The sequence below is a fragment of the Euphorbia lathyris genome, chromosome 2 (genome assembly GCF_963576675.1).
Source record: "Euphorbia lathyris chromosome 2, ddEupLath1.1, whole genome shotgun sequence".
Lineage (NCBI taxonomy): Eukaryota > Viridiplantae > Streptophyta > Magnoliopsida > Malpighiales > Euphorbiaceae > Euphorbia > Euphorbia lathyris.
Window position 1 is genome coordinate 97,467,593 of NC_088911.1, and position 24,349 is coordinate 97,491,941.

Consider the following 24,349-nt stretch of genomic DNA (forward strand, 5'->3'; position numbering starts at 1 on the left):
AACACACTTGTTTCTAATCACCAGGTCTACTTTTCATTGGGATGATGATGAGCCCCAACTAAAATTACGATTCATCAAGTCGAGATGGTTACAAATGCATACTGGCATCAGTGGTGTTTGTATAGAATATGTTGGAATAGAGGTAGCCACCGATTTAACAAGAGTTGCATGGCCCGTAAATGACAGACACTTAGCCTTCCACCCTGTCATTCTAGCCGTTAGACAATCAACCACATGCTTAAAGGTTTCTTTAGTGACCTTGTCATGAATCAACAACATCCCCAGGTACACGCCTAAATTCTCTGTACACTCAAAACCCATAATATCACAAATGCCTCTACTCACTGTATGGGATATATTAGAAGAACAGAAGATCCGAGACTTGGCAAGGCTAACTCGCTGCCCTGAGCAATCGCAAAAATGGTTTTTCTCATGTTAGTGTGGTTAGTGTTATAATTTTCCTTGCCATTGCTATTGCTAATCATTAGTAAATTCATCAAATTGATATTAATAATGCATATTTACATGGCTATATTGATGAAGAGTTATATACGAAACCTTCAACTGGTTATCATGTTGCATCTAATCAAGTTTGCAAGCTTTCTAAATTATTATATGGACTCAAGCAAGTTGGAAGTCAATCAAAATAAATATTTACAAACAAGCTAATACCGCTTAGGTTCAAAATGATAAGGGACGTCTTGGTCAAGACTAACCAAATCTGATTTTGTAAATCTTTTAGCTTAATATCCTGTACTTATTTAGTGCATATCTGTATTTAGATTAGATAATATTTTCTAGCTTTCAAATATTATTTAGCTGTATCTTTAGATCATGTAATCTCTATTTAAGAGAACACAAACTCTCAATACAAATCAACTGAGACCAAAAATCTACACAAAAGACATATCCATAATTACTGCTTATTCAATAGAACAGCAATAGAACATTTCTTGATTCTCGTTGTTTTATTTGGATGATGTCTTAATTATACATCTAAAAATGAAAAGGGAACTGAATTTGGATTTCACCGTTAAACAAATCAGTCAAGCTAAATATTTTATAGGAGTTGAATTAAAACGATCACAAAGAGTAATGTTTTTGCCACAATGCTTTATTTGAGTTTTACTAAGTCAAAGATTTCTTATTCAGCTCAACAACTCAGCAAGTTAATGGGTACCCAATTGAGTTACAAATAAATATTGCACTTCATGTATTTCTATGTCTTAAAGGTACTATTGCAATGAGATTACTTTATCCAGTTATGCATGATTTTTTATTAACTACTTACTATGACCGTGATTAGACAAGATGCAAAGAAATCATACATGTTAATGGTTATTACTTTGTACTTTTGGTGATTCATCGGTCTCTTGAAAGTCCAAAAAGACACCCATAATTAGTAAATCATTTATAGAATTAGAGTATAGTGCATAACATCTACAATCATGTTTCATGAGAGAATGGAATACTTAAACATTGATTGTTATATTGTTAAGTTTCACATTGATTTTGGTTGTATTTGTACAAAAGATGGTAAATTAGGAGATCTTTTAACCAACATTCTTTCTTCTTTACTTTAAAAGTTAACTTATCATATACATTACAGTAACATTATATACGTATATATCTAAAATACAAAAGGTTCATCACATATATTATTCCTACAAATTGGGCAACACCCATTTATATACAACCATTTATCTAGGCACTCCAAGTGAAATAAGTGTCCACAGTAGGAAAGTTTTCTCATCAACTCTCCATCCTTAAAGTCCTGAGGAAAAAAACAAAAATGTTATTACATCAAATTATTTGTGGATAAAATATATTTATAGTTCTCAAACTATGAGGATATTAATATTATGGTCCCTAAATTTCATTTCGGGACGTAAAGTCTCTGAAATTTACCTCCAAGCAAATTGAACAGCAAGATTCATGGAATTGGAGGTGGAGATTGTTGATGGATTGGAAAGTAAATTGAGGAAGATTTAGAATGAAATTGTTGGATAATCCTCTGTTTCCATTGGTATCATAAATGTCTGAAATTTCTCTATAGGTACTTTCCAGTGTGCTAATCTGCAGGATGTTCAAATCATTAATTAATTAAGTCAAAATTATTGATCAATTAATGAACAACAACAACAACAACAACAACAACAAAGCCTTAGTCCCGAAATGATTCGGGGTCGGCTAACATGAACCATCATATAAAACCGTGAAAATCAAGTCGTGTCAGCGACACAGATTCGCTCCCTCCACTCCGTCCTATCCACTACCATATTTTCCTCAATTCCCAATAAACTCATATCACTCTCGATCACCCTCCTCCAAGTTTGCTTAGGTCTTCCCCTACCCCTCACCACTACATCCCTTTGCCACTCTTCGGTTCTCCTAACCGGCGCATCAAGCGCTCTACGTCTCACATGGCCAAACCACCTTAGTCGGTTTTCTCTCATTTTATTCTCAATAGATGTAACCCCTACTTTTGTCCTAATTATTTCATTACGCACCCGGTCCTTTCTCGTGTGACCACACATCCATCTCAACATACGCATCTCCGCCACCGACATCTTATGGATGTGGCAGTGTTTCACTGCCCAACACTCCGTACCATATAACAATGCTGGTCTAATTGCCGTCCGGTAGAATTTTCCCTTCAATCTATTAGGCATGCCGGGATCACAAAGGAAACCCGTAGCACTCTTCCACTTCGACCAACCAGCTTTAATCCTATGGGCAACATCTCCATCTACTTCTCCATCCGTTTGGATAATAGATCCTAAATACCGGAAGCAATCCGAGGCCTGAACAACTCTCCCATCTAGGGTGATTGTCCCTGCCTCCCTACTCCTACGGCCGCTAAACTTACACTCCAAATATTCTGTCTTACTTCGACTCAACTTAAAGCCTCTAGATTCTAGAGTTTGCCTCCATAGTTCCAACTTCATCTCCACTCCTTCTTTCGTCTCATCAACCAACACAATATCATCTGCAAACAGCATGCACCATGGTATACCATCTTGAAGTGAACTTGTTAGTTCATCCATAACGATGGCAAAAAGAAATGGGCTTAGTGCGGAACCTTGATGCACTCCAATCGTAATAGGAAACTCTTCAGTTTTCCCAACACTAGTACGTACACTCGTGCATACTCCCTCATACATGTCCTTTATGATGTCAATATATTTCCGCGAAATGCCTTTCCTTATCAAGGCCCACCAAAGTACTTCCCTTGGTACCTTATCATATGCTTTCTCCAAGTCAATGAAAACCATATGCAAGTCTTTCTTCTTATTTCGATAGTGCTCCATTAATTGTCTCATTAGATGGATGGCTTCCATAGTTGATCTTCCCGGCATAAAGCCAAACTGGTTTTCCGAGATCTTCACCGTCCTCCTTAGCCTTTGTTCAATCACTCGCTCCCAAAGTTTCATAGTGTGACTCATTAATTTGATTCCCCGATAGTTGGCACAATCTTGGACATCGCCTTTGTTCTTATACAAAGGGATTAAGGTACTTTTCCTCCATTCTGATGGCATCTTATTGTTTCTCCAAATTTTGTTGAAGAACGTCGTCAACCATTCGATTCCTCTTTCTCCCAAACATCTCCAAATCTCAATAGGGATGCCATCAGGTCCTACTGCTTTCTTCAACTTCATCTTACTTAATGCCATTTTGACTTCACCCTTTTGAATTCTCCGCAGGCATTCATGATTTATCATATCGTGATGGATACTTATATCTCCAACATCTTGTTGGCGATCTCCATTAAATAAGTCATCAAAATAGGACCTCCATCGTTCCTTGATATCCTTATCTCCAACTAGGACTTTCTGGTCCACATCCTTCACACATTTAACTTTTCCGAGATCTCGCGTCTTCCTATCTCTCATCCGAGCAATTCTATATATGTCTCTTTCCCCTTCTTTCGTATCCAATCTTGTATACAGATCCCGATTCACCTTTGCTCTAGCATCTCGTATGACCTTCTTTACTTCCCTTTTAGCCTCTTTGTATTTTTCGTAGTTCTCGTCACTCCTACATTTCCCCAATAGTTTATAGGATTCTCTCTTACTCTTTACTGCTTGTCGTACTTCTTCTGTCCACCAAGATGTGTCCTTACCCGGTGGCATGCTACCTTTAGATTCCCCTAGAACTTCCTTCGCTACTTCCCTTATACTATGCTCCATCTTATTCCATATTGAATCTATATCTGAATCCATATTGCAAGTCCAAATATCTTTTTTGGTCATCTCATCCACAAATTTTTGTTGATTCTCCCCTTGCAATTTCCACCACTTAATCTTAGTCTCTACTTGAGGTGTTTGTTTTCTTATACATTTCCTACTTCGAAAATCTAGCACCACTACTCTATGTTGGGTTGTCGTACTCTCACCAGGGATCACCTTACAATCAATATAACTCTTTCTCCAAGCACTCCTTACTAAGAAGAAGTCAATTTGGCTCGCATTACCGCCACTCCGATAAGTCACTAAGTGGGATGTTCTCTTCATAAACCATGTGTTCATGATACTCAAGTCATAGGCTGATGCGAATTCCAAAATATCATTTCCTGCTTCATTCTTATCTCCAAAACCATACCCTCCATGAACACTCTCAAACCCATCTCGCCTAGAACCCACGTGATGGACTTACCCATTCCATGAAGACTTTCCCATTCATCAAGCTATAAAACAGAGCAACCTGTATAATAAATAACATAATTAATACTAATACTTTCATGTTAAAACTTTGTGGTCCTACTCACCATATCGCTATAGAATTATTTTTAAAATATTTAAAAGTCTCCTATCATTATGATAGGATATTTGATACTTTCAGCTACTCATATTTTTATTACAAAATATTGAATCCCGGTTTTTTTTTTTTTTTTTTTTTGAAACTAAGAACAGTTAGGTTTTAATTGTACACTATGTTATTTAATTTATTTACGTTCCAAATTTATATTTTAAATTTTAAATAGTTTGAAGTTTATTCTTTATATATTTATTATTATATAATCTTATTCGAATTAAAAATATACATAATTTTATAGACAGATAAAATGATTAACATTATAAAAAAAAGGTTCAATAAAATAAAAATAAAATAAAAAAAGGTTCAATATAAAAAAAATAAAAAATCACTAATTTAATGAAAAAACATTTAATATATCAAAATGGGAAAGATGAATATGATATTTATTTTCCTTTTCTGTTAATAAAAGGGGTTGGGCCATATGAAATAGCCTGCACGCATATATCCACTTAAAATCAATCTCGAAGCAAGTATGAATTATTAATGCTTTTTTCTAATCAAAACTTTTACTAAAAAAATTCCCTGGAATATTTATTACTAGGCCGTACGTATATATATAATTATTTCCAACTAACAATTTGTAGATTATAAATACTAATTAATTACAAACTTAGATTTACCTTAGAAAAATGCTCGTCGTGAGAAATAGAATCCATTAATTGAATAGCGGTGATTGCACCGGCTACCGCACCTATCCCGGAGCCACGAAGAAACCCGGTTTCTGTTGTCTGGCCTTTCATGGCTCCTATGATTATCCCCACTACAGCCCCTCCTAATGCAAGAATGCAAGTGAAAGCAGCATAAAGAATTCTTTTGATGAGTTTAAGGAAATAGGCAGTTGGAAAAGTGTGCATCTTTTGAGTAACCCATAGAGAAAAAGAAACAGAAGAAAACCAGCTCTTTCCCATGCTTTAAGATTTTGATGCAATGAGTGATGAGAGAATGGTAGAATTTATAGTATGCAATGCAAGAAAGTAAAGGCATTAAATGATAGATAGAGAGAAATGAAGAAGAGTCTAGCCTAGTGGGATAGTAGAATTAATGTTAGATAATGCTATCTTGGGGCCTAGGTGTGTGTTAAGTTTGTAGAAATATCTACTGGAACTTGCAACTACTGTGTATATGTCTTAATTTCTCACATAATAATGGATTATCATTAAAAGCTTAAGGTTCCCCAACGTATCAAATACTATGTAAACTTACTTCTAGTGTTTTAAATTATTGAAATTTTGAAAAAGCTCTTCGACTATTATTTAAAAGGGTACTTAATTTATTAGTGACAAACACATTGTTTAGTCCCAGTATTTTCAAAAACACATGGTAAGGTTCTTAACCTTTTTCTCAGTGAACTGTTTAGTCATTCCGTCTGTTTGTTAGATTTTTTACCGTTTATGACTTCGGAAATGGGTAATTTACCCTTTACTATTTACCTTCAAACTTCAGAAGATGAAATCTAATTTAGAAAAAGAAGCTATTTGTATGGAGAGCAAGAAAAAGAACAGACCCAATGCTTACGAATTTGAACGATTAAGAAGAAAATCAAGAAGAAGAACACTCAAAGTTGATTTCGGATGCATTAGAGTTTAAAGGAAATGAAAATAAAGGAAAAGAAAAACGCAAATCCAAATTGACTAACAGAATCTTCATGGGAGTCTAACGGCAGGGACTAAACAGTTCACCGAAAAAAACGTTAGGGACTAAACAGTTCACTGAGAAAAACGTTAAAGACTTTACCATGTGTTTTTGAAAATACAGGGACTAAACAGTGTGTTTTGTCAAACTATAGGGACTAATAAATTAATTATCCTCAAGGTTGTAAAAGACGCTAGGCGCTAGTCGGGCGGAGATGGCCCTTACTGATTAATCGGGGATTAATCGGATTTGTATTTTTTATATTTTTTATATTTATTTATTTTTTATTAAATAAAGTATTATATAAATACCCTTAATATCTGAATTATACTATATAAAAATAATAATATAAAATATTTAGGATAGAAAAACATACATATTTTAATATTATTTATATTAATGTCCTTAAAAAAATAATAAATAGATCAATAAAATAATATTTATAACAAAATGTGCCAAAATAAAATAAAATTAATATTCTAAAAAATAAATTTAATAGTTTAAGTTTTTTTTTTTTGTTTTTTTGTTATTTAATATTTTTTAAAAATTAAAAAAGTTGACATAAAATTTAAGGACTAATTTTTTCAAAAAGATCGCCTGGGAGCCGCCTGGAAGCGGTCTAGACCCGTCTAGGACCGTCTAGAAGGCCAAAAACCGGTCAAGCGATTTATGCCGCCCGATTAGTGAAAATCGGGACGGTGTTCTAAAAATTCCCCCATAGGCGGCCTCCTTGGCCGATTTTTAGAACACTGATTACCCAATTTAAAAGCATCTCCAAGAGACTCTTAGTACACTCTCTAAAAATAATATAAATAATTGACTCTTAGTGATTTAAGAGTGACTAAGATATATCATCTCCAATAATACTTCTTATATTCACTCCTTATTTATTATTTTATTATTAAGATTATTATTTATTGTTACATTTGCCAATAGTGTGAGGAGAGAGACTCATTAATAATAAATTATTAATAAAAAATGAATTTAGGAGGTACTAAAATGTGGAGAGAGACTCTCTATTAATAGAGAGGATGTAGAGACTCTTAGTGATTTGAGGAGCCGCTAAGAGACTGTTGGAGCTAATTTTTCATTCTCCCTCCTCAAATTTTAACTTAAGAGCCAATTTAAGAGGCTGTTGGAGATGCTCTAACTATTAGACCCGACATTCCAAATAAAATTGTCGATAAAGAGAAACAATATGTTTTGTCGGCTATTGTAACTATATTAGTAAATATTTTAGACACTTTGACAAAAAAAATTGTGATTAACTTATATATGTCAGACCTTATTATTAGTACTTTAATACATTTTTTTTGTAACCGTGTTAGTAACACATAAATATCTTTTATATATATATATATATATATATATATATATATATATATATATATATATATATATATTAAACTGAAACTTGATTAATGAGCCATAGACCAGTAAAAGCTCAACATAAAAAAACGAAATAAAGCTCGGAATTACATTATAAATAGTCAGACTAGCGTTTTGGGAAGCCGACCTACCAAAATATAGACCAAGCTATTTGCTTGTCGTTTAATAAAATAGACTGAGAAACTGTTATTGTCTTTAATTAGGGATTTGCACTATTCGATTAAATCGCCAAATTCGGAATAATCAGTGGTTGTCGAATGAATAGCATCACATGTCAATTTAGTGTCTGATTCGAAGATGATATTTGGAGAACCTGTGGCTAGTGCCCATTGCATTGCTTGAAGTAAGGCGAGAGCCTCACCTTCCCGTATTTCCATTAAGCTGTCTACGGTTGCAATTTGGTCAGAGAGAAACTGTCCGTTTGAGTCCTACAACTCTGTTCCCAATCATGTTTGTCCGACCGAGAGAAATTGTGCCATATCTGAGAAGCAAGATAGTGAACCTTAGGGAGGACGATGCTAGACCGCAGCACACAGATCAGCAACATAACCCGAGCGACGAGACAAAAGTTTTCGAGTTTGTACCTACTGCCACTCTGAGTAGCACTGAAGGCTGCCATAAATGACTTCCGAGCAGGGATGACCGTATGTTGCCACAACAGCTCATTCCTAGTGTGCCACCGGCTCCATAATGTTACCAAGAACTTTTGCACCCTCGCTTTCCCATCTGACCTGCGGACTTTAAAAAACAAAGCAACAAAATTCTCGGCACCATCAGCAATACCATAAATGAATTTTGCCAATCTCGCTACTTCCTAGACCTCCTGCATTTTGGGACACAGAAGAAATAGGTGTCACAAATCTTCGACATCCTCTGAACACATAACATAGGACTCACAAACATCCACCCCCGAGCCTACAATCAGACCCTATTAGGTGAATAGTCCCACACAAGATGCCAACAAAAATAACAAACAATATATGGCATCACAACCTACCAAAGTAACTGTTAATCCCCGTCGTAGCTTGCGTTTATCCTCTAGTCCCTCCTTTAGCAACCGATGGAAACTTTTCACTGAGTAATAACCATCCTTAATTATATGCATTCGAAATACGACTGTCCCGATTGCCTAGTACAAGAACCGATGATTGAAAGATGTCATGGACATCTCTCTAAGAGAAGTTCCTGTAATAATTCTACATCTCAATCAAGTGAGTTAGAATGAAAATATCATTGACCTTTAAATCTTTAAGTCCATGAATTACCAGTGAGGTGATTTTCCTCGATCGAGCATCTCGTAGCCAGGGGTCATGCCAAACTCGGATTAGTTACGCATTCCCAATTTTCCACCAAACTTCTTTCTCAAGCAGTAGTTGAGAGTTCCAGATACTCCTCCATATGTAACTAGGTGAGTGTCCCAAGTGATCACTGAGAAAATCCCCATCTGGGTAATATTTTGCTTTGAATACTTTACTAACAAGAGAATCTAGAGATGGCAAGAACCGCCATCCTTGTGTACCTAACATTTCTAAGGTAAAGGATGTGAAATCACGAAAACTCAATCCACCTCCATCATTGGGAACACATAACTTATCCCAAACTAACCAGTTTATTCTACAAGCTTCATCCTTCCTATTACCCCACCAAAACGAATTCAACATCCATTGTAATTCATCTACAGACCAGAATTAAGAATACACTCATGAAATACACAAGAATAGCCTAACATGCCGCACGAATAAGTACTTCTTGTCATGCTTTAGATAAAGGGGAACTTACTGTTTAGAAGCTTGAATGATAGAAAGAAAGGATGTAGGCATAGGAAAAACACTAAAAGTCTATTTTTACGCTATTTATAATAGCACAAGTAAGGGAAAGAGATGATGCAATCAATAAAGTGTCATCATAATGCCATACTTCAAAAATAGGCCAAAGGTCTATAAAATTACAATAATGACCTCGAATAACACATTATTGCATGTGGAAAGTGACATGTATCAAGAATACGGAAGGTTAGTAGGAAGGGCAAGGAGGTGGTATCATGTCTATATCCTTGCATGATCTGTCAAGACCCGATGACATCATATTAATATCCACATGTCATCACGTTACATACTCACCTACTACTTTCACATCAAAAAATAAAATTGGTGACATATCACCCGTTAGACATAAAATGAGAAATACCGCATGATACTTCTGAAGGATTTGAAGCGGAAGCATGTTGGTATTTAGGAAACGAATTTCAAAAAAAATTCCTAAACAAACAATCAGTGTGATCCAATCGCTCTAATTAAATAGTCAAACATCCGATTTTTGACACCAAATCCTTAACCAGGATCATTAAGTTCTTTAATAATCAAATTGATATTTATACTACGAGATTGGAAAAATACCTCTTATAGATTCTAATCGGGTATTAAAGCTTCTCTAGTGGTGAAGCCTCTAGTCAGTCCACTAAGTCGAGTAGATCAAGCTTTAAAGGAATTAATTATTTTTGCTCAAAATCAAAAACTGATTCCGGATCCGATTTCCTAAACCGAAAAACCGTATATATTATTATTTCTCTTAGTCTACATGTATATCTTTTGATATATATATATATATATAATAAATTAATATAGTAATAATAATAAATTAATATAATAATTAATTAACAACTTAATTAATTACTATTATATCATTTAATAATATATTAGAGGAAATAATTTAAAACACCTCTAAATTTCAATAGTCAACACTTAACTATTGTATTTGGAAAAACTATCAACTTAAATTGAGCAAGAATAATTATTTATAAATTCCTTCTTTCAATTGAATATCAAACAGTGTTAGAATGTTTTGTCAATCCCATTGACATATTCAGTTGTGTTAATTAATTAATTAAAACACTTTTAATTAATCAATTTAACAAAAGCTAGATACAAACAACTTATATGTGTGTGGCTTTCTAGGTTCATCTTTAACTGACATTAGAGGCATAATACTAACTCTTAGTAAGTATGTCAGGAATCCCCAATTCCTTGTACTATAAGTATATCCTATATAAGCTTAACTTATATTTACTTATAGTCCTCTAAAGGTCATGATCTCCGGCTAACACACTGCGCCATGACGTCCCAATCAAAGAATGAAGTTACTTGAAGTAAACTTATAATTACACTAATTATGAACCATCGATCATAATTTCCATGCACTAAAGTCCTTTCATTAAAAATCCCGATCTTGACTAGAGTCACAAAGTGTCAAGCTCTAATCGTCAAGATACTAAGAAATATTGATTAAGTCTTTGATAAAATAAGACTCTTATCAAGGAACCATTCCTTGATATTTATATCATCAGATGACTCTTATTGTCCTGACCAGGAACTTATTCCATAAAAAACCAATCAATAACTATCTTAGGATTTATGTCTATTTACTTAGGGTAATGAATCCTTTATTAGCAAACTCTTGTTACACTACACAACTAACTATAGCGATTCACTGTCGGATTACCAGAATTAAGATCCCAGTACAAAGCAGGAACAAACTATAATTACCCGCGCAAGAACAACTAAGTTTCCTCAAGTCAAAGGACTATATGCACTATTATGACCTAGATAATAATTATGTTGACTATGAGTAAACCTTTGAGCAATTATTATCTAACGTCACAGTTCGAACCATTCGCCTCTTCGAATGTCCACATATTTATTCTGATATCAACATATCAAACAGAATGAGATTTTCTGTTTCTGATTAATATCTCATACTAATCGAGAAAATAAATAGAGGTGATAGTCTAATGATAGATGAATGTCCAATTCATTATCCACCGACTATGAACATTTAAGATTATTATTTTACCAAAAAAATATATCTCATTATTATTAACTCTTAATAATATTATCTCTTTGTAAATAATCTTTGGACTAATGTATATATATTCATTAAGTAATTAAACAATACAAATAATTACACATGAATACATATATTATTAACTGTCATTTGGATACAAAATTCACCCTGTATAATATACAAAAGGAATGGCCTATGGTATACAACACTTACAACTTCTAGTAAGACACTAATCAAATTTCAAACTTAAAAGAAGTCAACCTTCGACCACACGATAAAATGAAGTCATAAAGCACTTCGAATCGAAACTTCAGGGGGGAGGGGGCAACTGATATCACGCTACTATTGTGAATACACGTGGACCAATGAAACACTCTCACCCTCAAGTGTAACCACAAAAGCCATGTGGCTCAGTCAAATATGGTCTTAAAGGTCACACATATACTAACCGACGCCAGTATTAACGGAATTACAGGTGCACTTAACAAAACCGTTATTGACCTTCATATTAAGTGACTGCAATATGGTCACTTGCTCACATTTAAGTTGCATAGCCTGAATCTCCTATAAATACAAGGTATAGTACTCAAAAGATGTTTTATTCATTCTACTTGCTCACCTAAGTTTACATACTCCTCGGTGTCATTCTCATCACCAACTTAGGCATCAGGGCAGGGTTGTCGGTTTTTTGCCCCTCTTTGATCATTTTTTGTCTTATCTTAGGAAATCTATGAACGCAACAAGCTAACAAACCAAAAATGTACAAACTCGTTTGACTTTATCGACAAACTTGTTTAGAATGTCTGATATGATAGTCAAATAATTGTCAAACCATTTCGTTCAAATTTTTCATTAATACTTCATCCTTTTTTTTATAGTCGTTTTAAAATTATCAATTTGTTCTTTTTATATGGAGTTTTGTATTACCAAATTAATACTTTTGACAAAATAAAAATAAGCTTAAATTTATCCTTAGTTATAGCAACTTCTACCGGATATCCCTAATTTTCTATTTCTTTATATATCTCTCACTCAATTTATGACGTAAGTCATAATTCTCATATTCAATCTTTCAATTATAAAATAAGGAAAAGTTAATGAGAGTTAAAAATAAGATAATTATATTATGTATAACAAATAAAATATAGAGAATTTGGAGGCCACAAATTCTATTCTCAAAATTGAAATAATTCATAAAAATGAAGAAGAAAAATAATTAAATTATAGAATTAAAGTTATAGAAAAAATATAAACACCATACCATTTTGATGCAATAATCCGGAAATGCATTAGTATGTGGAAGTGGAATTGTAGAGCAATGAATAGAGTATTAAATAGAGGTCATTTATTTTGGAGAATCCTTTTTATAAAACCATTGGCTGCCTTAACTGCACATAATATAACCCTATCAAAACCTTGTGCTCTCTAATTAAGGTATACTCCTGTGGGCTCTCTTTTCCATTTTCTATTTTCTGGGAAATACCATCCATCCCATAATAAACAACTTCATCCTCATCCATATAAATTTAACCTTTGGATACCTCATCTTTTCCATTTTTATGTATTCACCTTTTTTATATTTCAATCCAGTCCTCAATTTCTTATTTAGTACACATTGATATATTATTCACTATTCAAATAGTTTTCTGTTTCATCAACATCTAATCTAACAATTTCAATCTCTTTAAAGCCGCAAAAGATCAATATTAGCGAATGTATTCAAACACGGGTGCAATGAAATATCGATGTTTAATGAGTTTCATTAATATTAATATTCATAATTAATTATATAGTTAATGTGTCTACCTGAAATGATTATATATATGAAATTTTGAAAAGATTCAAGGTCATATCATGGTGGCTTTTAATTTTATTTTGATTTTATGCTGGGGTGGGGGTCTTTAAAATTGCATTAATGATTGAGGAGCAACTTGTTGATCTCTTTTGAGTAGCTATCTCACTCATTATTCGTATCATTGGGTGCCTTTTGTGATTACTCTTTTATCATACATATATATGGCAATGCTATTAATATATATGGCAATGCAAGAGATAAACGTTAGTGCTGGAAATTAAGCAGGTGAAAAGCATTCTGAGACTCTAAATCTTTCCTTTTTTGATGCATTATGCTTCTGATCATTTATTATTGGATACATTAATTATATGAATTTTTTATTTTCTTGATGTGTACAAATAAAAAATCAAAGACTTAATACACCAAATAATGAAAGAACACAAGTCTTAGGATGCTTTTTTTTCTAATTAAGTATTTGTTCCACCTGTATTTTCATTTGGCCTGATTTCGTAATTAATTACTCAATTCGACCTAAATGATGTAAGTTGATGGGATTTGGACCAATTGGGTAATTTTATCAATTATTCTGGTTTGGATTTGTAATTATTTTATTAATTACTTTTTCCGTCAAAAATTATTTAAAATATGAAATTTTAGACCGATTTGATAATTTACCAAAAGTTTTGGTTGAAATGTATAATTGTCAATCAAATACACAAATATATAGCACCATAGTTGTACAAGTTGGGATAGAAGATAGTGGGGGAGATAATGGGCATGAGCATAGATAGTGGGGTAGAGAGTAATTGAAAGCAGTCTTACTTTACAGTTATAAAACTTCATTGCTGAAACATGGAGCTTTCTTGCTGAAACGTGTAACTTTCTTTCTGGACAGTTTTCTGCATATTTTTTAAGCAGAAATACATAATTCTACAGTGAAAAATAGTTAGTGGAGGAGAGCAGTTACAAAACTTTATTGCTGAAACATGAAGCTTTCTTACCGAAACGTGGAACTTTCTTGCTGTGCATTTGCTTGTATATTTTTTTACAGCATAAATACAAATTTTTGCAACAGAAAAAGATACTCAACAATCTAGAAAAAATCTGACAACAATCAATCAAAAATCAACTCAACTCAACTCTCTCTCAATTTCATTTAATTTTTAATTTTCAGTCTTTAGTTCTATCATTTCCTTTTCAATTCCAAGTTCTATAATTTCAATTACTAGCTTTGTAATCCTTCAATTTCAAGTATTTTATTCAATCCGGCATCGTTCATACCAATTAAGTCTTTCATCTTTACGGCTTTAATTTCAAACCTTTAAATTTTTCATCCTTTTATAAGTTGCATGATATCTTATCAATATATATATATATATATAGTAATTTATAAATTGTCTGATAATCAACACTTTCCTTATCAGTAGAAATTCAAAATTTTGACAACTCAAACACTAATTTGGTCTCTTTTTTTTCTAGAACTTATAAAGTTTTATGAATTTTTTTTCTTCATAAATATCATTCTTTTCAAGCAAAACTCCAAAGGACGTAAATAATATCTTTTGACGTGAAAACTCTAAATCAAACCAATGTTTTTGTCTTATGGAAAGCTTTCTATGAAGAGTTGTCCATCTCAAAGGGAGCTTCTTCAGAAGAAAATCTATATATCCATCCCGAAGACAGTTAGAAGATTAATCACTGTTTTTTTTTAAATTCAGTATCTTAAAGAGAAAAGCATGTGGTTTACATTCGAAGTATTTGTCTCTTAACCAACTCTCAAGTTTCAAGTGTATCACATTTTTTTTTAAATAAGATGTCATCATCAAAAAGGGAAATATTATATTTTGATAATTACACTATTCACTATAATTTAACTACTCACTACAATTAGCATACTTACTACAATCAATATTGTAAAAAACTCTAGACGCTAGTCGGACGGATAGGACCCCCGAGGATTCATCGAGGACTACTCGGGGATTAATCAATTTTTTTTTAATTTTTTTTAATTTTTACTGAATAAATTATTATATAAATATAATTAAAATATAAATTATACTATGTAAAAATAATAATAGAAAATATTTAAGATAGAAATATATATATATTTAATAATTGTAGATTAATGCTCTTAAAAAATAAAAATGTGCCAACGAAATAATTTTAATAACAAAATGTGACAACAAAATAATATTGATATCCTTAAAAATACATTTGATAGTTTTAAGTTTTTTTTTTAATTTGGTTATTTAATATTTTATTTAAAATTGAAAACCTTGATATAAAATTTAAGGTTCGGGTCAAAGGCCGTCTGGAACCGTCCAAGTGACCAAAAATCGGTAAATCGATTTAGACTAAAAAATCGGGACGATGATCTAAAAATCTTAGCATGGGCCAATTTTTAGAATAATTATAAAAGAATATCTCCTGTATTACTCTAAGTATGAAAACAAAGATTAAGAACAATTCTATAAGAAAGAAGAAGAATGAAGTAGTCCAACAGTCTACATCAGAGAAGAAGATTGATAGAAATAAAAAAGAAGTTAGAACATATTTATCATTGTCTGTTATAGTAAGCATCAATAGACGTATGATATAAGGAAGAACGATGCAATAACAATCCTTATAAAGACCTACAATAATAAAGAAAAGACATGATGTATAAAGTAGTTAAACCAAATCACTTTTCTTTAAGGAATCACTAAAAGACGAAATAACAACTATTTTCTAATGGCTCTTTTTATGTGTCTAACGACCACTTTCTAAGTTACAACGAAGAAATATTCAACATCTATAAATAGAAGACTCAAGTTTCATTCAAAATTTAGGAAGACTTGCAATATTATGCATCATTGAGATTATTCATTGGTGGGAGCAAATAAATTTTTGAGAATTTGGGTAACACCTGGGGGATAAGAAATCCTTGGGTTTTCATAAAATTTACTCGTAAGTTGTTTTCGGTAGCTACAATTATAAATTTTTTTCTTTTGGTAGCTACAATTATAAATAAGTATAATATTACATACTTTAAATTAGTAATTGGAAAAATTAATCTAAGTTATAAACAACACTATAAATATTATCTAATAATTATTTTTTTCTCTTATTTAATATTTTTGAAAACATAATATTTTCCTTACAAACAAATGGAGCTTAGTTTTTCTCTTTTTTTTTTCAAGAACATAATATTTCCTAATACGTTTTTCTTGTTTTTTACGTTTTTTTTGTTTTTTCTATTTTACGATATTCTCGTTTTTTTTCACAAATTGCTAAATGAATTATACGCACCAATCAATTTAAAAAAAGCGGATGGGGAAGTCAAGACTATAGAAAAGAGTTAGGAAATATTTTTACCTTTGAAAAAGGATAAATTATTTTTTAAAATTATTTTTATCTTTTTTTTTTCTGTTGATGAGCATAAAAATTTATATTGACTAATTTTTCTAACCAAACAAATACTGGAAAATAAGAAAATATTTTTCCGCACATTATTTAAGCCTTTAACTATTTTCATCAATCCATTTATAGTTTCTTAAACTAGACTACGGTTGTAAACAGGGTGGGGATGGGGCTGAAAATGGTTCCCCATCTCTGTCCTCGAACAATTTGGAGAATTTCCATCATCGTCACATATATAAATCGGAAAAAAATCTTATCTCGTCCCCGCCTCACGGGATCGGAGATCCCCAGGTGATTTTTTTAACTATTAATTAAATATTAAATTTATATATAATAATACATTAGATTTGCTGTGTTTTTTATTGTTTTTTTCTGTCTCTGTTTATATACTTCATCTGATCTCTTTATTCGTCTGAATTGTATCGGCTCTCTATTATTCTTTCATTTATACCTTTTTCGAATTTAGCACAAACGGAAACGGTTTATCTTGTTCGTGTATCAATGCATCTACGTGGTTGCAACAAAAGAAATGATTCACATTCGAATGTTCAGATCAGCTTAAATGATGATGACTGATTTGCAGATGCTTTTCTATGGATTTGGAATTACGAGAAGTATATATTTTCTTGTTCTTTTATGTTTTTAATCTTTTTTATGGTTATTTTTGCTATTTGTAGTTGTTTTAGTGCTTTTATGGTTCTTGTAAGGTTTCATTCCTTATGTTTTTCTTGTTTACTTGCTTGTTCATCTATTAAAGATATAAGTGTTTTTATAAAAAAATTATAACAATTCAAAATTTTAATTAAATGCAATTAATTAATATGTATAAATTTTTTAATTAATGTTGTTATAATTTATTTATTATGTGTTATGAAAAATTAATTTTATTTATTATGTATAAAAATTAGGGAAAAATATAAAAATAAATCATGTGTTTTGAACTATTTTCAAACATAAATTATGTGGTTTAAAAGTTGACAAACATGTATCTATTAGCAAAAACAGTCTAAATTAACTAACGATGTTAAAAAAATTTAAAATAACAGTCAAAATCAAAGATTAAAAGGATATTTATCAACTTTTAAACCATATAATTAGATTTGAAAAAGGAAAAATTACAAAACTAGGTCAAATGGGAGGCCCATTTATATATTTAACCCATTTACTCAACCTACTATATATCTAGACTGATTTTGTGTGACTTTTCCATAATACCCCTAACCTTCCCACTTCCCCCAACACGAACGACCGCTCCCCCCCTTCTCATTGGTTACGCAAAAAGTTAGCTCCTCCATTAATGATTCCAAGACTTTTGATCTTCCTATCTTCCTTTAAATTGCACGAAATCTGCACCTTTTCGCCAAATCACAATGAATTTCTCTTTTTCCTCTCTTCATCTCTTGATTCTGCAACTTCCTAATCCTAGAAAACGAAGTCATGGTTCTTCATCTTCCTGTTCCTGCTCGTTACTTGGTTTCGTTCTTCTTGTTACCATCAAAGAAATAGTTATTCTACGTTATTTCCATTGTTTTTTTTCCAGTTTATCATATTGTTATTGTCGCTTTTAAGGGTGAAAGGCGCGAAAAATGTAAGTATCTGATGTTTTTTCTGCGTTTTTTCATGAATACACTTCGCGTAGTCGATGATTTCACAAAAATTTGCGAAGAGAAAGAGCCTGAAACGTGACGATCTACTTCGTGAATCGATTAGTTCGCGAAGTCTACGAGTAGAAAAGTTCATGATTTCACTCGCAGACTTCGCGAAAAGCACCGATATGCGACGTAGATCGTCACGTTTCAGACCTTGCATACCTCGCGAAAACATCGATTAGCGAAGTAAAATCACCTCTTTCCCTGTACATTTACATTCGCATGCTTCGCTAATCCTCATTTCACGAAGCCAAAATCGTCTTTTTCCTAGGCTAACACGATTAATTTTTTCTGAAGGTGGTTGATTACATAACATCCCTTTCTAGAAGGCGGCGTCCTCGGATGCAGGGGAGATAACTTTCCTTTCTGTATAGGGAGAAATTTCCCTCAAGATTGGCACATTCACTTTAAAATGGTTGGTTAGGAGAGATTGTGCCAATCTTGGTGTGCACCATGGGACGTCCATCCCAAAAGGTCCGGACTTCCTGTAGAGAGAGAAATTACTCATCCGCTTCAAAATTGGTACCGGGTTATTCAGGTTCACTTTGAAGTGATTTGTTAGGAGTTTATTGTGGCAATCTTGTTATAAATTTTGATAATGTTATGATTTTAATGTTGTTATAGTGACAATCTTGTTGTAAATTTTGATAACGTTATGATTTTAATGTTAGAATCCATTGTTGTTTGACATTTTTTTTGTTATATACCACTTCGCGAATTAGCTTCAAAACACATCCAGACTTTGCATATGCTAATGAAATTCATCAAGTAACTCAAACATTAGCTTCGCAGGCTTCGCGTATGCTAATTATATTCATCAAGTAAACCCAAACATTAGCTTCGCAAGCTTCACATAATATCGAATCTGCGAAGTCAGACGGGAGGGAGCGAGACGCGCGTAAATATTGAGGGTGTTATGGAAAAGTCACACAAAATCAGTCTAGATATGTAGTAGGTTGAGTAAATGGGTTAAATATATAAATGAGCCTCCCATTTGACCCATTTTTGTAATTTTCCATTTGAAAAAATATATATAATTTTGGCCTAAACCATACGCAGCCCCCTGAACTTGTTACTTTTAGTCATTTTGTCCCCTGAACTTACGGGACGATCCATTTGCCCCTTCAACTATTTAAAAGTGGTATTAGCAACTCCCTATTTTCATTATAACGGAAACAATTATGACATTTTTCATTGCAAGCACCAATGTCATAATAAAAAGGGTTGTGCACTACTAAAATAAGCTGCAAATCAGGTTAGTATAGACAATACACAAGTTCTCTTGTAAAAATTGCATATATAGTTATGCACTAAAACAAGCTCCAAATGAGGTTATATACATGCAGACTAGTTCCAATACTTCCATGAACACTTGTACTAATGTTAGAATTTCATTTTGTTTCCGTTATAATGAAAATAAGGGGTTGCTAATACCACTTTTAAATAGTTGAGGAGGCAAATAGGTTGTCCCGTAAGTTCAGGGGGCAAAATGACCAAAATTGACAAGTTCAGGGGGCTGCATATAGTTTACGCCTATAATTTTACTACCCTAAACTACATATCGAGAGTTTGAGACATACCCCTCAAGAGGGTATAACTGTAATTTCCACTCTGTATCTACACATCACTGGGAATTGAAGGAAACGAGAAAAGGGTCGTGTTTCATATTTTATGATTTTTTAAATCTGTCATTAACAACCGGCTCCATTCCAGACAAACAAGTTTCAGAACTAGGTATTCATTATCCGTAAGCTCCTCTTCCGTGATGTTTACGGTTCGTTTATTATTTTTTATCTGCTTTCTTGATGAAATTGGTTAGGTTTTTGTTTCCTTAGGGATTTATAGAATTTCGGAAATTTGGTTATTGATTGTATTATCAGTAATTAGAATTTAAATTGTTGGGATTTAGGGAAAGTTTCATTTGATTAGTTTGCAGAATTGAGAATGATCATTTCACTTGAGCTTAGACTATAGTAAAGGGGAAAATGATGAGAATCAGAGCGTTTGTGCAATTGAGACACAATATGAGCATTGCTTTGAGAAATGCATGAGACCTAACTGTTTGTTTATATGAAGGATAATGTGGCTGAGCTTTTTTGCAGACCGTCAAAATGTACACTTGTTTTTCGTTTTCAGTTTTCGTTGCAATTTTAGTTGACATTTCGAATGTATGCATATGGGATAAAATTTAGTGCTAATTGGTTAGTTGCTTGATGTATTATAAATATAGTGTCAAGGTACATGATGATTGCACATTGTAGCAAAACCTGTTCTCTTTGCCCTGAAGTATGCTATATCAATCAGTTATTTATTAACTTTTGCTGTTTAAAAATGACCAAGGATGGATATGGGATTTTCTGATACGGATGTTCAAAGATCGCATGTTTCAGCATCTTCTGGAGAGTTGGACATAGACATGATGGGTGGTAAAGAAGTACAAGCTGAAGGTTTTTTACACGAAAACTCAGTAGATATTGATGGACTGCAAGTAGATGTAAACCAACTGACAAGAAAGGGATCCATCTCCCTGCCTGATGATTTTCAATATGAGAATTCAGAATCACCTTATGACAAATTACATTCACATGCACTTGAACCTGATTATGATCAGGAGAGGATTCAGCCTCCATTGAAAGTTGAAGATTGCAAAGGTGAGATGGATGAATTAAGTGGAAATTATTTACATAAATTTGTGGCAAAAAATTCCCACAGTGAAAGGAGAACTGAAGATTCTGCTCATTCACAGGAGTCTCCTATAAAAGAAGATGACAACCGGACCGAGAAATCAAATGGAAATTTGGATTTGGATATAAGAACTAGTCCTTCAGAAGAGAAACTTAACATGTTGCAAGAGAAGTCATTTGAGGAGGAGTGCGAGCCTAAGAATGAAAACTATGATTCAAGAAATTCCCCAACTGTAAGTGGAAGGATGGATGCAGCACATTCACATCCATATTCTTCTGGCAACAATGGCCGAAATTCAGCAACGCCAGTGAGACTAAGAGAAATGTCAGTTTCACCCGAAAGAGCATCAAAAAGACACAAACCTTCCAGTGGTAACGGGACATTGTCTTTGCAAGAAGGTATTCATGAGGTGTCAAATCCACCTTCATCGCTAAGACACAGAAAATCTGTGACACATGAACGGTCAAGTCGATACAGGTCTGGAGAATCTTCATCACCTAAAAGGTCTGATCAGAGTAAACAAGTCCTATCAAGAGATGATTTATCTTCCCTTGATAAGGATACATATCTACCAACGTCCCGGCCTAAAGATGGCTCTTCTCGAATCAGGAAATCTGCATCACCAAAATCCCATGATTCACCAAGAAAATCTGGAAGGCTTCGGAAATCAGTTTCAAGGTCTCCTGTTAGGCAAAGGGATACCTCTTCAAGATACAAGAGAGATCGAAGTCACCGATCTCGATCAAGATCCCCATATAAGAGAGATCGTGGCATATCCTCTAGGTACATTTTTTAATTTCTTCTTTTAATTATTTAAGGGACTTGAGGGCGAGCCTTGGCGCAACGGTAAAACGTTGTTGCCGTGTGACCAGAGGTCACGGGTTCGAGTCTTAGGAGCGGCCTCTTGCCAATTAAATTGGCAAGGGAAGGCTTGCCCCCAATACACCCTTGTGGTGGGACCCCTCCCCGGACCCTCGCTCAGCGGGGACGCGTAATGCGACCGGGCCGCCCTTTTTTTTTTTTTTTTTTAATTATTTAAGGGACTTGTAAACATGCACACATGCACAAAAAGTTTTTGGAGCTGACCATTTCATCCTTCAGATGGCATAGTAATTTCATTCTTTTGGCTTTAGGGGAAGGCATTCTCCAAGGCCAAGATCGCCTCCAACATATCACTTAAGTCGTCATTCTCCAAGCCCAAGATCGCCTCCAACATATCGCTTAAGTCGTCATTCTCCAAGCCCAAGATCGCCTCCAACATATCGCTTAAGTCGTCATTCTCCGAGGAGCAGACCCTGGGTTCCTCCTCCTAATAGAAGAACAGGATTAGGGAAACCTGGAAACATTTTATTTGTTGCAGGATTTAACTTTTTGACCACAGAAAGAGATTTGGAAAGGAAGTTTTCAAGGTTTGGCCGTGTACGAGATGTTCGTATTGTGCGGGATAAGAGGTAATGATTTATATTTGAGATTAAATGTCCCTAAAGTAGGTTTTATGTGATAGTTGTTATGTAGTTTATGGAAATCTCATCTCGTATCTGCTATGAGTGTACAAGTATACTGTGTTAGGCTGATAAGTGCTTATATTAGGTCTTTAAATATGCATATAGTAACAGAGGTACAATGAAGAATGGTTCACAAGGTGTAAAGTCCTACCCCTCTTCCATTCACGTTTTTACATTATTGCTTAGAAACATACAAGTATTTTTTTGGTTAAGAAATTAGAGCACTCAGATTATTGCACATCAGTGATTAATTATATTATTAGCTTTTGTATTACAATGAATAAATCATAGAAGCTTCAGTACAGATATCCTTTTGGAACTGCACTGCACTGCACATTTATCCCTATTGATAAAACTCGGTATGTTTATATATTTGGTGCACATAAAGGTCAGGAGACTCTCGTGGATTTGGCTTTTTATCATTGGAAAGGGATGAAGATGCAGATGCAGCTATTAGAGCTCTTGATGAGACTGAATGGAATGGTCGAATTATTCTTGTTGAGAAATCAAAATCTCATTGAAACAACTAAAACTTCAGTTGCTGAGCCCAAATGGATTGACCAGTAAGCTTCTTAAATCTCATTTTTGCTAGTGTATGAGCAAGAGATTCTTAATGCTGGAGTGTATGATACGTGACTGTTCCCATAAGAAAACTCATCTTCACCGGGATTCGATTATTTGAAATGTCTTAGAATATACATGTATGCAACTCAAGTTAATGTCTATCATGCTGGATGATGCAATTGATAGTTCTATCTTTTATCATGATTATAGTTGATAGCATAAGAAAATACCTTTCTTACCAAGTACTCGCTATCAACTCATTTTTATTTTTCAATGAAAGTCATCTCTGATTTTAAGTCCACCTTCTATTTTATTATTCTTGGATAACTGAGTAATTGGCTCAAAGTCAAACCTGGTACTATATTATAATGTTGTGCTGAGGTGATTAACCAGGATGAGTTCATATTAGTAAGTAAAGATTTAAACTTTGTGTATATGTTGTTGTCAAATATAGTAAACAAAGAGTAGATATTGGAGTCATTGTCTTACCTTGAGGTGAATCTATAGATATTGCATCATTTTTGATAAATTATTTAAATTCAAAACAGTTTGATTTAGAAAGTAAAATTAGTAAAAAAAGAGTAATAATTGATGATGATCTTTAAGCATGGTGCCAACATTTGTCTTAGCTTTTGTTTTGTAGTGGCTTTGTGTTCTGATTGAGTGGTTCATTCATTAATTTATAATTGTAAAAGTAGGTTAGGTTGGCCGACCAGTGTAAACTGATGATGATAGTTGCTGTTGCTATATTTTTAATATTAAGCTCAACCGGTATGAAATCGCTTTTCATTCTCATTCATTCTTCAAGTTAAAGTTCTTTTTTTACAAGGATTGCATGTTCTAATAGCAACTAGATATGTTCACGGATTTGAATACCCATTCGGTTCACATCTTATGGGTCGGGTTTGGACATGATAAATTATGTTAGTCCGGCTGTTTAAATTCATCTATACATATGGATCAAGCTTGGGATCTATTAAAAAACAGCCTTGCCCATCTTGTTAATATTAATTATTAAATATATATAATATTTATAAATTGTAATATTTAAAATATATAAAGTTAAAGTTTTT

The 24,349-nt window shown here is 33.2% G+C and overlaps 2 protein-coding genes across 3 annotated transcripts; one reads left to right on the forward strand and one right to left on the reverse strand.

Annotated features, from left to right (window-relative positions):
• Positions 1-1,557: 1,557 nt before the first annotated feature.
• On the reverse strand, positions 1,558-5,721 carry LOC136220750 (NEP1-interacting protein 1). 2 transcript variants are annotated; one of them, XM_066008535.1, is made up of 4 exons: positions 5,439-5,721; positions 4,657-4,704; positions 1,909-2,076; positions 1,558-1,774 (listed from the first exon to the last, which is right to left on the reverse strand). In XM_066008535.1, exons 1-4 carry the CDS (start codon positions 5,670-5,672, stop codon positions 1,631-1,633), a joined length of 594 nt encoding a protein of 197 aa, XP_065864607.1. In that variant the 5' UTR covers positions 5,673-5,721; the 3' UTR covers positions 1,558-1,630. The 2 variants fall into 2 exon arrangements, with proteins under 2 accessions (XP_065864607.1, XP_065864608.1); XM_066008536.1 differs by lacking the exon at positions 4,657-4,704.
• A 14,470-nt stretch (positions 5,722-20,191) lies between these two features.
• On the forward strand, positions 20,192-23,572 carry LOC136219080 (uncharacterized). The gene is made up of 4 exons (XM_066006309.1): positions 20,192-20,269; positions 20,863-21,990; positions 22,341-22,658; positions 23,101-23,572. Exons 2-4 carry the CDS (start codon positions 20,864-20,866, stop codon positions 23,231-23,233), a joined length of 1,578 nt encoding a protein of 525 aa, XP_065862381.1. The 5' UTR covers positions 20,192-20,269; position 20,863; the 3' UTR covers positions 23,234-23,572.
• Positions 23,573-24,349: the final 777 nt, after the last annotated feature.

Bases quoted from the DNA above. Each gene is read 5' to 3' on its own strand.
- LOC136220750 (XM_066008535.1), bottom strand. From the start codon at position 5,672: ATGCACACTTTTCCAACTGCCTATTTCCTTAAACTCATCAAAAGAATT. The intron at 2,077-4,656 runs GTAAGTCCATCA...AACATCCTGCAG, and splicing joins GGAAAGTCTTCATGGAATGG to ATTAGCACACTGGAAAGTAC. The intron at 1,775-1,908 runs GTAAATTTCAGA...TTTTTTCCTCAG, and splicing joins GCTGTTCAATTTGCTTGGAG to GACTTTAAGGATGGAGAGTT.
- LOC136219080 (XM_066006309.1), top strand. From the start codon at position 20,864: ATGGATATGGGATTTTCTGATACGGATGTTCAAAGATCGCATGTTTCA. The intron at 21,991-22,340 runs GTACATTTTTTA...TTTTGGCTTTAG, and splicing joins GATCGTGGCATATCCTCTAG to GGGAAGGCATTCTCCAAGGC. The intron at 22,659-23,100 runs GTAATGATTTAT...GTGCACATAAAG, and splicing joins CGTATTGTGCGGGATAAGAG to GTCAGGAGACTCTCGTGGAT.